General features: G+C 42.8%; 1 protein-coding gene across 4 annotated transcripts in view; it reads right to left on the minus strand.

Annotated features, from left to right (window-relative positions):
- KCNAB2 (potassium voltage-gated channel subfamily A regulatory beta subunit 2) overlaps positions 1-14,084 on the minus strand; it is a 261,952-nt gene that overhangs the window by 153,942 nt on the left and 93,926 nt on the right. For 3 of the 4 annotated variants that reach the window (XM_044282157.1, XM_044282160.1, XM_044282158.1), the window contains exon 3: positions 6,091-6,132. The exons of the other annotated variant lie outside the window; for it this stretch is intronic. In XM_044282157.1, coding sequence (XP_044138092.1) covers positions 6,091-6,132 — 42 coding nt within the window. The remainder of the gene's footprint in view (positions 1-6,090; positions 6,133-14,084) is intronic. 4 annotated transcript variants of the gene reach the window in all.

Raw genomic sequence — 14,084 nt, forward strand, 5'->3', positions numbered from 1 at the left:
TTAAATATTCATATGATCTCAGCAGATTCCTAAACTGATTTATGTCTCCAAAGACCTAGAGAAAGGTCCCGAAAGAACTGACATCGAGGGGCTTGTGTATAAGAAGCATCGCTGCAGCAAAGGAAGCAATAATGTTCCAGATGACAGAGGCTGGAGCCATTTATATGGTCTTCTAGCATTCACACCGGTGTAACATCACACATCCATGGAGTATGTCTAATGACAGGTCCGTTATACTGTTCACATTCTGATGTCAGAGGCCGATGATTATACACAGATAAGCAGCACTGCACCCGCACTGCTCATCATTTCCTGGAGAGGACTACTCCCTGTTCTTTAATAAAGAGGTGCTGGAGAAACTGCCGTGTGCTTTGTACAGATTTGTTCCAGCAGCTGCAGAACCTCTTTATACATTATACCTGACCCATTACTGCAGATACACACATCTTGTTAATTCAGAAAATCATAACACACCTCAGCTGCTGCAGAACCTCTTTATACACACCCCAGCTTCTGCAGAACCTCATAATCCACACCCCAGCTTCTGCAGAACCTCATAATCCACACCCCAGCTGCTGCAGAACCTCATAATCCACAACCCAGCTGCTACAGAACCTCATAATCCACAACCCAGCTGCTACAGAACCTCATAATCCACAACCCAGCTGCTGCAGCACCTCATAATCCACACGCCAGATTCTGCAGAACCTCATATTCCACACGCCAGCTTCTGCAGAACCTCATAATCCACACACCAGCTTCTGCACAACTTCATTATAAACATCTCAGTTTCTGCAGAACCTCATAAAACATACGTCAGCTGCAACAGAACCTCATAATGCACACCTTGGCTGCATCTGTGGAACCACATAGCTAACATAGTAATACACAGGTGTTTTATGAGGTTCTGCAGCAGCTGAGGTGTGTATTGTGAGGTTCTGCGGCAGCTGGTGTGTATTATGACGTTCTGCAGCAGCTGGCGTGTGTATTATAAAGTTCTGCAGCAGCTGGGGTGTGTATTATGACGTTCTGCAGCAGCTGAGGTGTGTATTATGACGTTCTGCAGCAGCTGGCGTGTGTATTATGAAGTTCTGCAGCAGCTGGGGTGTGTATTATGAAGTTCTGCAGCAGCTGAGGTGTGCATTATGAGGTTCTGCAGCAACTGGGTTGTGTATTATGAGGATCTGCAGCAGCTGAGGTGTGTATTCTATTCTATAGCAGCTGAGGTGTATATAAGGACGTTCTTTAGCAGCTGAGGTGCGTATTATGAGGTTCTGCAGCAACTGGGGTGTGCATTATGAGGATCTGCAGCAGCTGAGGTGTGTATTATGAAGTTCTGCAGCAGCTGAAGTGTGTATTAGGTTCTGCAGCAACTGGGGTGTATATTATGAGGTTCTGCAGCAGCTAAATGTGTGTATTATGAGGTTCTGCAGCAGCTGGGGTGTGTATTACGAGGCTCTGCAGCAGCTGAGGTGTGTATTATTCTATTCTGTAGCAGCTGAGGTGTATATAAGGACGTTCTTTAGCAGCTGAGGTGTGTATTATGAGGTTCTGCAGCAGCTGAGGTGTGTATTATGAGGTTTTGCAGCAGCTGGGGTGTGTATTATGAGGTTTTGCAGCAGCTGGGGTGTGTATTATGAGGTTTTGCAGCAGCTGAGGTGTGTATTATGATGTTCTGCAGCAGCTGAGGTGTGTATTATGCATTTTACACACAAGGCCAGTGTGCACATCTATATAACACATTCCTATTACATATTTTATACATAGAAACATTGGCTCCCGTTTCCCTTTTCAGTGATTTTGATAAAACTTCCCAATGGTCTACAAAGGGCTGAGTTTGCCCATGGAGGAAAACTGAGGCCTCAAAGAAAAATGAGGCCAATAACAAACTCAGCTCCACTATACTCGGTCACCCATACTATACAGCGCGTAGCAAAGCTGAACTTGTCATACAAGTCTTGGAAAGTGTAGCAGGTTTTTACTTAAAACGGAAAGTAACCGCAAATGACTCAGCACAGCTACTTAAGATTCTTGCCCTTTAAACATCAATTTTCTCATCCTTAAAAAGCTGACAATACACATTAAATCCTATTAAAAGGGAAGAACAAAGATGAATCGCTGGTCAATATGGCGCTGCTGGCATGACGTGGACACGATCATGTTCCTCTAGATCCACCAACGCAACGCAGAAAATTAAATGCAAAGCAGGAAGCAGGACCTCAGCATGCAGGAAGGCCACGGCGAGCAGAACTAGCGCCAGCACTGTATTCTCCTGACCACAAGTCTCAACATCAACACTAGCTGCCTGCTGCACATCCTACAGCCTCAGCATGGAGTCTTATAGTATGAAGAATACAGTGAACAGAAGCCATTCATAATGCGCAAACCAGAAAAAGTCTACCAAGTGACTGCAGTCCACATATTTGTTACTGCCCTGTAGAACACTACAATCACCATGTGCAGGTGTAGCAGCATATAATGGACTCAGATTGTCAAACTGCAAACTCAGTTCTGCTTCTTTGGTTTATGTGTATCAACCATCTTTCTCATAGATGTATCACTCCAACATCCATCTTTATCATATCTATTTCGCTCTCTCTCTCATGGACATTTAGATCTCTCATATGTATCCATATGTTTCATATCTATCTATATTTCTATGAGATACATAGATATAAGCTAGATTATTAATAATTATAGATAATTCAATATGGATACATATGAAATACATAGACAAAAAGATGCTAAAAAAGAGATGATAGACAGATAGATAGACAGACAGATAGGTATATAGATAGGTAGGTGGATAAATAGAGAGACAGACAGACAGAAAGATAAACAGACAGATATAGATTTGATAAATATAAGTTAGAGAAATACAGGAGAGACAAACAGATGAGATGACAGAGAAAAATTTCAAAAGAGGAAAATAGAGGGGGACATAGATTTAAACAGAGAGAGAGAGAGATATAGATATTAGATAGACAGATACAAAGATAGATACATAGATAGATATAGATATTAGAGATAGATTCTTCATCCATATTTACAAATAAAAGAAAAAAAAAAAAAGACAAATAAAAGATAATTTTATGGATCTAATATGTTCTAACTTTATTCCTCAAAGGGGAAAAGTAAAAATCCTGGCAAAAACCATCCTCAAGAATGTTAAAAAAGGAAACTGAGCACCTGGAGCGGCTTGTCATCTGTAACTAAAACACTTACCCGCTGTCTTGGTGTTCTCCTCATTAAAACCGCGCTGTAGTAGTTTATAAGAGGCTGGCAGGAAGATGGACGTGTTGTGTGAACAATCCTGCTCCTCTATGGGAGTGTCACTTACGCTTCCAATGCTTAAAGCAATTGGTTTATAAAACAATTCCCTCAAGATCTCAGTGTTGAGAGAGAAATCCATTAGACCTATTAGAGTCAGAAGTAAGGGGAGGTTTTTAACTTGGCGAAGTGCAAGTTGAATTATGCAAGACTCTGTAGTGCGGTAAAAGCTGGGATCTGCTTACGTGTCCACTATGGGGTTTGGCGCCCAACAAAGGGTACTGTAAGCAAGGTTCACAATTCACTCCCGTGTATCAAAATCTGGGCCGAAAACATGGGAAAGCAATGCTCTCTGGCTGCAGTTGTCAGAGCATGCTGAGAGTTGTAGTTTGACAACAGCGGGTGGAGACCACTGCCCTACAGTAACAGAATATATAATTTCATAAAGGAAGCATTCTTCTAAGCCTCGATACATGTTGACTTCTCTGATGATCTAGACAACTAGCTGGTCACAAAAAAAGTATAGAAAACTCATTTGCTTTTGGTTTAGTGAGTGTATTGTAGTTCGGTACTGGAAACGTGCTGGATTACTGGACTTTCTGGATTAAAAAATGTTGGATAAATGGGCAAAAGAAAAAAAATATATACTTTACATACACATGTGGGCTTGAACAAAGGGGTTATCCCATGATTAATGTAAAGTACATGGATATCTCCAACAAAGCTAGAACCAGCCCTGTACCTCACATGGATCCAGAGATCTCCTCATTCACTGCTCTGCTAGATTTATATCAAGCTGGCAGTTTAAGGGGGCGTGTCTATTCTGCTGCAGCTCAAGGGGCGTGTCCATGTTCTCCCTATCACAGCTCAGGAGGCAGTTACAGGATGAAACTGAGCATGTGCGGCCATCTCAGAGGGCAGGTCAAAGAAATAAGAGCAGGTGGCGCTATACAGATATATTTTATTGAATAACTCAGTGGCTATGCAAAATTTTATATGCAATTACAAAAGTGTTCAGATGCAGGTGCTGGTTTGAAAACTGTAGAATATTTTTTTGTGGGACAACCCCTTTAACTTAGGGAGGAGATAAGGTCCACTGACTTATTTGTTATCAGATGCACATATACAGTACTTTGTCACATTCCAATAGCCGTCCATTTATGCCCCATGCTCAATTGCACATTTGCTCCCATGTCTAATGCCTCTGTGCCTCCACGACCCATGCATCCCTGCCCCCAAGTATACCTATATTTTATTTTAAAAAATTATTTTGCTTTTACATCCTTGAGTCTTCTCCTGACTGATTCCTTCTATTCAGCATTACGTATCTATAACATTTAAAGGGTTTCTGTCACCCCAATTTTCGCTATTAAACAGGCTGACATTACAGATGTGAAAATGTCACCTGAATTTAACTCTGCATTTCTTTTATTTTAGTATGCCCCCGTTTTCGTGTAATTTTAACTTTTATTATATGCAAATGAGCCTCTAGGAGCTCCTAGAGGCTCCGTTCGCCCACCTCATTTCCACGCCCTTCTGTCTTGATCACTGCGCCGAATACTGAATGAGAAGGGGCGCAGACGCGAGATTTACACAACAGACGGGGCCAGCAGGAGAACTAACGCTGGCCTGGCCCTGTCAATCAAGGCAGAAGGGTGCAATGCCCCCCGGCTCCTAGAGGCTCATTTGCATATAATAAAAGAAAAGCTGAGTTAAATTCAGGTGACATTTTCACATCTATAATGTCAGCGTGTTTAATAGCGAAAATTGGGGTGACAGAAACCCTGTAAGAAAAACCTCTGTAGACTGCAGAACGTTCCGAGCAGAGGTTTAAGTACAAAGTGCTTTTCCAGATCATTAGCAGATGAGAGGAATCGATCCTGTGACAGACAGAAGTCATCATATCCCAGGCAATGCTCACGATCAGCGCCCCTTTGGCTTTTACAGTCCTGGCACCAAAAAGTAAAATTTATACTAGCAAATACTATATTGTATGTGCCCGCAAGAACTGGCAGAAATACTACCGTATATATGCAGAGTTATACCATATACAGTAATATTCTAATAAATCAGTACTGAAGATCTCATACACCCAGCATTGGAGGCGGGATGTGGGTCCTGGGAAGAGGAAGAGGTCTAGGAGGTAACAGACATCAGGACCATGCCTCTGCCCCCATGATAACTATTCTATAGCCCTCCAATAGTGGGACACTCGTATAGGTTCAGTCGGTGTATAGAATATGATCCTCTGAGTTCTGTACTTCCGTGTTAGGAGCCCTCTAAATACTCGGCACAATCAACGCACAGAAAATGTAAAAACATCCCCAATAATAATGAAAATCCTACAAAAAAATAAATTAAATAAAAATCTAAAATTTCCATGATAAAAAGAAAAGTAACGGATTCAGGCAAACAACTAAATCTAAAATGAAAAATTAAGCAACTTTGAGTATAGTATAAATGAGAAATCTACCATTTTCTGCATACAGCTTTAATGCAGATCTATATGTCTCCATGGTAACAGACTACAAACACACCCTGCAGTCCATCTGGCTCCTACTTTTTCCTAACATAGATCTAACAGGTTAGCAGTAAGTAGGAGACGGATGGCAATATGGCCTAAGGTCTGACTACAGAGACACAGGTCTGCAGCGCAGCTGTAGACACAAAACACCAGTGGATTTGTACTGAACGCTAGCTGCAAAGTTGTTGTTTTTAGATGCAATGGACCAATGAAAAATGGATGCAAAGGTGAATCGCCCCTTAAAACAATCATGCAGAAGATGAGGCAAAACAAACAACACACAGACCCCATGGTACCTGTAAAACTGAAGCTGGCGTTTGGGACTCCCATATCGAGCACTTGGGAAGCATGAAGGAAAAGAGAGAAAGATTCCACACATCACATTGCAGACTCTGAACTCAGTGCTTGTTATTTACCAGGTTCCCTGCATTGATCTGTATATGGTACAACAGCGCCACCTAGTGAGAAATAAGGAAACGGACATATCCTGGGGCAGTGGTGTGACTGAAGCTATATAAGAAGGTACCAGCTGCGAGTATAGTTCTGTATAACTAGGGGTAATACAGTAATAAGCTGCGGCCTCACCCCGGGATACCAGCAGCATCTATGTAATCTTCACTACCTACCTGCCTTTTCTACTTATCCTTTAGTTTGCTTCTTTTGAGCTGGAGACAGTAGCACAACTTCTGTTGATGGATCTCATTACTACTGGTAAATATCATGTGGCTCCTAAAAATTTGAATATTGGGCGCTGTATAGAGCTAGCCACAGCCATGAAATAGCTTGTGCTATCCCCATGATGGTAGCAGTCCCTGAGACCCCCATAATTAGCAGGGCAAATGGGGTATCTGAGCTTATTGGAGCGCGGCCGCTGCCGTGACAAAGACGTCCATGCACAGGTGTCTGGTACTGCTGCCCATCCCATTTAGGTGAAGGGGGCTGAGCTTTCTAATGACTTTTGTGGTCTGTTCCTCACCATTTTCAAGATCTCTGCTTGCTGATGGTGAATGGGAACACTCTACATCTAAAAATCATGCAGGTGGTTTAGTGGCCTGCAACCAGGTGACAGGCTCCCTTTAAATGGGTTGTCCCATCTCTCCTCTACGAGCCAAGCGACCTCTATGCATTACTGCATTTCAACTGCGGCAGATGCTTCAGGGAAAGTGATCAGGCAACAGCAACTTTCCCCAGCAAAATCAAGTCATTTCTCAGAGGTCACACAGCTTCCATTTAAAGGGATTGTCTGCGATTATAACCCTATGTCAGGTTTCATTCCATGTCTGTATTAAAGGGGTTACCCAGGAAAATATATTTATGACTTATGCTCAGGATAGATCATCAGTATCAGATCTGCGGGGGAGCCACACCATTGACCCCCACCGTTCAACTGTTAGAGGCCTTGATCACCGCAGCTTCTTCCTAGGCCAGTGACATCACTGCACATCGGTCACATGGCCTAGTTGTAGCTCAGTGCCTTACCAAGCACTGCCACTATACGATGTATGGCGCTGTACTTGGAAAGCTGCTGGGAGCCTGCATCACTCACCAGAGCTGCGGTGAGTGCAGTGGCTCCCTGAAACAGGTAATCAGTAGGGGTGCAGGGACTTGGATCCCTGCTGATGTGATAATGATGACATATACAGAGCATGTCAGCATTATCTTTTCCAGGATAATTCCTTTAATACATACTTTTATTTCACATTAACTAACAATCCTGGACCTCTAGATTGTAATGTTCCTCTGTTATTCCTCATCGACATACCTGAAGAAACTAACAACAGGTTTTTACTATTCCCTGTGTGAGTTTGGTTAGCCCCTAGGGGTCAGCGATGATTGGACAGTGTCAGGTACATGGTCCTGGTAGGGCTGGGCGATTAATCAATTTCTTATTCTGGAGATGTCATTTTCTGGCTGAATCTGCCTCTGCAGGGTAAGGGGCTGCGGGAAAGTGTTGGAAGTTCGGACTGCCCGGGAAATAATGCAGGGAATGTATGGAGCAGGCTGCTGCAGTGAGCACTCTCCATAAGCGCAACCGGCCACAATGACGGGGAACGGCGATCACATCAAACCCGGTCATTTAAACCCTCAGATGCCATAATCAAACGCGATCGCGGCATCTGTGGGTTAAGGCAGAGGGATGCCTTCCGATAGGAGCTACGATCGGTTACCATGGCAGCCTGGCCTGCACGCTTCTGAAGCTTCCCAGGCCTACCATGGTAAGCTACCTGCTAAGTTGTGCAGGAGGAGCAGCTCAGCAGGGAGCGTGTCAAGATCCCTTTCAACCTAATCTCTAATAGGATGAATGGGATCAAAAGAACCCACCAGGTTCTAGCCACAAAAGGAGGTTAAAAGTTATTGTTCTAAAAGTAAAAGAAATAAAATCTAGAAAAAAAAATACATTAACATATTAATAGTTTAAATCACTCTCCCTTTCCCAATTTTACATATAAAAATATATAAACCATTAAAAAAAACATATTAGGTATCACCGCCTCCGAAAATGTCTGAACTATTAAAAAATATTTTTAAATATTTCCTGTGCGATGAATGCAGTAACGGGAAAAAAAATGAAAAAACAAAAAATCTCCTGATTTTTTTTACTCCCCCTCACCCACATAAAAAAATAACAAAAAAACTGTGATTGAAAAGTCGTACATACTGTACCACAAAACCGATACCAATAAAAACTACAGTTGGTCCCGCATAAAAAACAAGTCATACAGCTTTGTGGATGGAAATATAAAAAAGTTATGGCTGTCAGAAAATGCCTATGCAAAGAAAAACATTTTTTCTCTAAAGGTTTTTATTTTTTCAAAAGGGGTAAAAAAATAAATACAGATTTGGCATCGCATATTCATATTGTTTTGTTTTTTCAATATCGAGATTTAAATTGAAGATCGTCCATGGGGTTGAAATAAAAAGTAGAGATTTTTTATTTTTTTTTATCGCCCAGCCTTTGGCCCTGGTAACACCTGGTTGCTAATTACACATTTCCAGGGGTAATAAGAAAGGAACGTCACAAAGCTAAGTTCTAAGAGAGGATGCATCACAATTGTTATTTAATGGGAAACACAGTTTTTTTTTTTTGTTTTTTTTTACTAAAACAGGCATGTCAGGGAATCATTCAATGACAATGATTTTCAATCATGAATATTAATAATGCAATTATCATTATTTTACTAAAGGGATTGTATCATGAAGACAACCCCTGTCCATATCCACTATTACAACATACAGATATCACAGAGGAGGGTCCCCAGCATTATACCCCACTGTATGAGCCAGAATGGGGGCAAAAAAGCAACTCCTCTGGCAGACTCAGGCCTTTCTTGTACCATTAGGCCCCTTTCACACGGGCGAGATTTCCACGCGAGGGCAATGCGTGAGGTGAACCCATTGCACCCACATTGAATCCGGACCCATTCATTTCTATTGGGCTGTGCACATGAGCGGTGATTTTCATGCATCACTTGTGTGTTGCGTGAAAATCGCAGCATGCTCCTCTATGTACGTTTTCCATGCAACGCAGGCCCCATAGAAGTGAATGGGGCTGCGTGAAAATCGCAAGCATCCGCAAGCAAGTGCGGATGCGGTGCGATTTACACGCACGGTTGCTAGGAGACGATCGGGATGGGGACCCGATGATTATTTTCCCTTATAACATGGTTATAAGGGAAAATAATAGCATTCTTAATGCAGAGTGTATTAATGCACAGAATGTACAGAATGTAATTGTATAGAATGCATAGTACAATAGAGCTGGAGGGGTTAAAAAAAAATATAATAATAATTTAACTCACCTTAATCCACTTGCTCGCGCAGCCCGGCTTCTCTTCTGTCTTCATCTTTGCTGTGCACAGGAAAAGGACCTGTGGTGACGTCACTGCACTCATCACATGGTCCGTCACATGATCCATCACCAAGGTGATGGATCATGTGATGGACCATGTGATTAACGCAGTGATGTCATCAAAAGGTCCTATTCATCAAAGAAGAAGACAGAAGAGAAGCCGTGCTGCGCGAGCAAGTGGATTAAGGAGAGTTAAATTATTATTATTTTTTTAACCCCTCCAGCCCTATCGTACTATGCATTCTGTATTAAGAATGCTATTATTTTCCCTTATAACCATGTTATAAGGGAAAATAATAAAATCTACACAACACCTAACCCAAACCCGAACTTCTGTGCACTCGCGTGGAAAAATCGTGCATTTTCCCGCAACGCACCCGCATCTTATCCGGGCCAAAAACATGACGCCCGTGTGAAAGAGGCCTTAATCCTGCTGCTACAGTAAATGCTGGCCATGGCTGTCCCCAGCAAAATCAGCCGTTTGCCTAGGATGCTGGGAGCTAACTGTGCAGCAGCTACATTTAGAAATACTAGACAATCATCCACAATATAACCATCCTTCAATTATAACAGATATACAGTCAGGTCAATAAATATTGGGACTTCGACACAATTCTAACATTTTTGGCTCTATACACCACCACAATGGATTTGAAATAAAACAAACAAGACGTGCTCTAACTGCAGACTGTCAGCTTTAATTTGAGGGTATTTACATCCAAATCCGGTGAACGGTGTAGGAATTACAACAGTTTGCATATGTGCCTCCTACTTGTTAAGGGGCCAAAAGTAATGGGACGGAATAATAATCATAAATCAAACTTTCACTTTTTAATACTTGGTTGCAAATCCTTTGCAGTCAATTACAGCCTGAAGTCTGGATCGCATAGACATCACCAGACGCTGGGTTTCATCCCTGGTGATGCTCTGCCAGGCCTCTACTGTGCAACTGTCCTCAGTTACTGCTTGTTCTTGGGGCATTTTCCCTTCAGTTTTGTCTTCAGCAAGTGAAATGCATGCTCAATCGGATTCAGGTCAGGTGATTGACTTGGCCATTGCATAACATTCCACTACTTTCCCTTAAAAACTTGGTTGCTTTTGCAGTATGCTTTGGGTCATTGTCCATCTGAACTGTGAAGCGCCGTCCAATGAGTTCTGAAGCATTTGGCTGAATATGAGCAGATAATATTTCCCGAAACACTTCAGAATTCATCCTGCTGCTTTTGTCAGCAGTCACAACATCAATAAATACAAGAGAACCAGTTCCATTGGCAGCCATGCATGCCCACGCCATGACACTACCACCACCATGCTTCACTGATGAGGTGGTATGCTTAGGATCATGAGCAGTTCCTTTCCTTCTCCATACTCTTCTCATCACTCTGGTACAAGTTGATCTTGGTCTCATCTGTCCATAGAATGTTGTTCCAGAACTGTGAAGGCTTTTTTAGATGTCGTTTGTCGAACTCTAATCTGGCCTTCCTGTTTTTGAGGCTCACTCTGGTGAAGTCTTCTCTTGATTGTTGACTTTGACACACACACACCTACCTCCTGGAGAGTGTTCTTGATCTGGCCAACTGTTGTGAAGGGTGTTTTCTTCACCAGGGAAATAATTCTTCGGTCATTCACCACAGTTGTTTTCCGTGGTCTTGCGGGTCTATTGGTGTTGCTCAGCTCACCGATGCGTTACTTCTTTTAAAAAATGCTCCAAACAGTTGTTTTGGCCACGCCTAATGTTTTTGCTATCTCTCTGATGGGTTCGTTTTGTTTTTTCAGCCTAATGATGGCTTGCTTCACTTATAGTGACAGCTCTTTGGATCTCATCTTGAGAGTTGACAGCAACAGATTCCAAATGCAAATAGCACACTTGAAATGAACTCTGAACCTTTTATCTGCTCATTGTAATTGGTATAATGAGGGAATAACAGACACCTGGCCACGGAAGAGCTGAGAAGCCAAGTCCCATTACTTTTGGTCCCTTAACAAGTGGGAGGCAAATATGCAAACTGTTGTAATTCCTACACCGTTCGCCTGATTTGGATGTAAATACCCTCAAATTAAAGCTGACAGTCTGTAGTTAAAGCACATCTTGTTTGTTTCATTTCAAATCCATTGTGGTGGCGTATAGAGCCAAAAATTTTAGAATTGTGTCGATGTCCCAATATTTATAGACCTGACTGTATAACGAACCATACTAAAGAATAATAAACTAGGAAAACTTATAAATGATATACACTCATTGACAAATAAACATAATGCACCCAGATAGAAATATTGGATTGCTGAAAAATAAGCATGCAGTGCTTCCCCCTCTGCCCTATAAAAAGGCTCTCAGGGGCTACCTTTTGGTAGTGTACCTCTTGGTGAGAAATTGTTGACTTTGAGAAGGGGTACATCACTAGAGTGAGAAGCAGGATGGTCCTTTCAACAAACCCACTACCTGTTGGAAGCAATGGCTAGGTGAGGGCACGCACACACAGAAAACAGGCTCCGGAAGCCCCATACTGATCAACAGTAGAGAGGATCGCTTGATCCAGTAAGCATGAGCGGCTCCCACAGGTTTGTTGTGCACCATCCAGACACAGGTGGCACCTTCATTACATGCTTGTCTCTGCCTGGTAATTTTACATGCGCTCTGGAGAAGGAAATTTGTCGTCACTGGACCCATTAATTGTCCTGCCTTTGACAGCAAGCCACCGTCGCCTTCATTTGCAGTGGTGTTGTGAAGGAGAAACCTGGGCTGCTATGGACTTGGAACCATATCGTATTTAGCCATGAATTCAGGTACTTTGTGGGATCCCATGATGGTTGGATTCAAGTATGGAGGTTTTGTGGTGATCGCTTCACACCTGCCTTTACTGTGGAGCGACACTGCCCCAACTGCTGGTGTGATGATCTGGGGAGCCATTGCATACCAGTCGGTCACCCTTAGTAGTTGTCAGGAATAAAGACCACCTAATTCCTAGTTATTATAATGTTTGGTGTGATAATATATGTTTTATGGTTATGTCTTGTGGTGTAACATGTTCTGGTGTGATTCACATATATACAGTATGTATTTATGTATTTGTGTTGCCAGGCCAGCAGCCATTGATGAATTGGTTTAAGGCTGGATATAGGCCGAGATGTCTTCCTCATACCTGGGAAAACAGCAGCCTGCTCTCTGGGGGGTAGTTAGCACAGAGAAGCTAACGAGGATGGGCTCGTTTGCTGGTCACACTCAGGACAGGGGACAGCAGACTCTTTGGCGCCTTGTATCAGTATGGGGGCTTCCTAAACAGAGCCTGAACCATAATCCTTCATAACTTGTTCCGGATGGATCGGATGTCCCCAAAATCTAGCTTATCATCTCTGGTATGATGGGGGCATCGCATAGACACCAGACATGGCATATCAACTCGCCTTCATCTTCTTAAAATAAGGATCTCATCTTCCGAGTGTCCTGGACGCGTAGCGTTTGATATCCTAGGACTCAGAACGATGAGATTTGAATGATGAAGAAGGGCTGGGGTCTGTATCTTCACCAGGGCAACTGGGAAACTATCTTTTTGATATTTTCATATCTGTTCCCTAGTTGGCCAGGTGGGAGTGAGAATCCCCCTCAGGCCTGCCCCTGGAGTAAAGGCATAAAAATGCAATCCCTGGATATCTCGGTGTCACAAAGTGGGAGATCCAATCGAATTGATTTGTGCACCATTACTCTGCCCAAATCTCCTGGGAGGAAAGGACTTTTACCACACAAATGTTAAGTATTAGAACTTTCTTTGTTTTCTCCTTTTTATTTTACAATTGTTTGCTATTTATGTATGTCTCTTGTTAATCATTTTTTGTAACCAAGTGCTGTCTATTTTTTATACATTAAACCTAAAAGTTTGATGGTTTTTCTTGTAACCTTAAAGGGCTTCTGTCACCCCACTAAACTAATTTTTTTTTTTTTTGTGTACTGATAATCCCTATCCTGCGATATTGCTATACATTATGTTATTAATAATTTTCGTTCAGTAGATTTGGCAAAAAACTTACTTTTATGATATGCTAATTACCTGTCTATCAGCAAGTAGGGCGTCTACTTGCTGGTAGCAGCTGCAGAAAACCGCCCCTTCCTCCTGTTGATTGAGAGGGCCAGCAGCGATCTCCTCCTCCGGCTGGCCCTGTCAGCATTTCAAAAATTGCGCACCTGTGTTGATTTTGCGCAGGCGCTCTGAGAGAAGGAGGCTCGCCCCCTCAGCACTCCCTCAGTGAGCCTGCGCAGATGACGTCTTTTCTTTCGGTGACGTCATCGGCGCAGGTGCACTGAGGGAGTGCTGAGGAAGCGAGCCTCCTTATCTCAGAGCGCCTGCGCCGAATCAACACAGGCATGCGATTTTTGAAATGCTGACAGGGCCAGCCGGAGGAGGAGATCGCTGCTGGCCCTGTCAATCAACAGGAGGAGGGGGCAGT

Source organism: Bufo gargarizans, chromosome 2 (genome assembly GCF_014858855.1).
Source record: "Bufo gargarizans isolate SCDJY-AF-19 chromosome 2, ASM1485885v1, whole genome shotgun sequence".
NCBI lineage: Eukaryota > Metazoa > Chordata > Amphibia > Anura > Bufonidae > Bufo > Bufo gargarizans.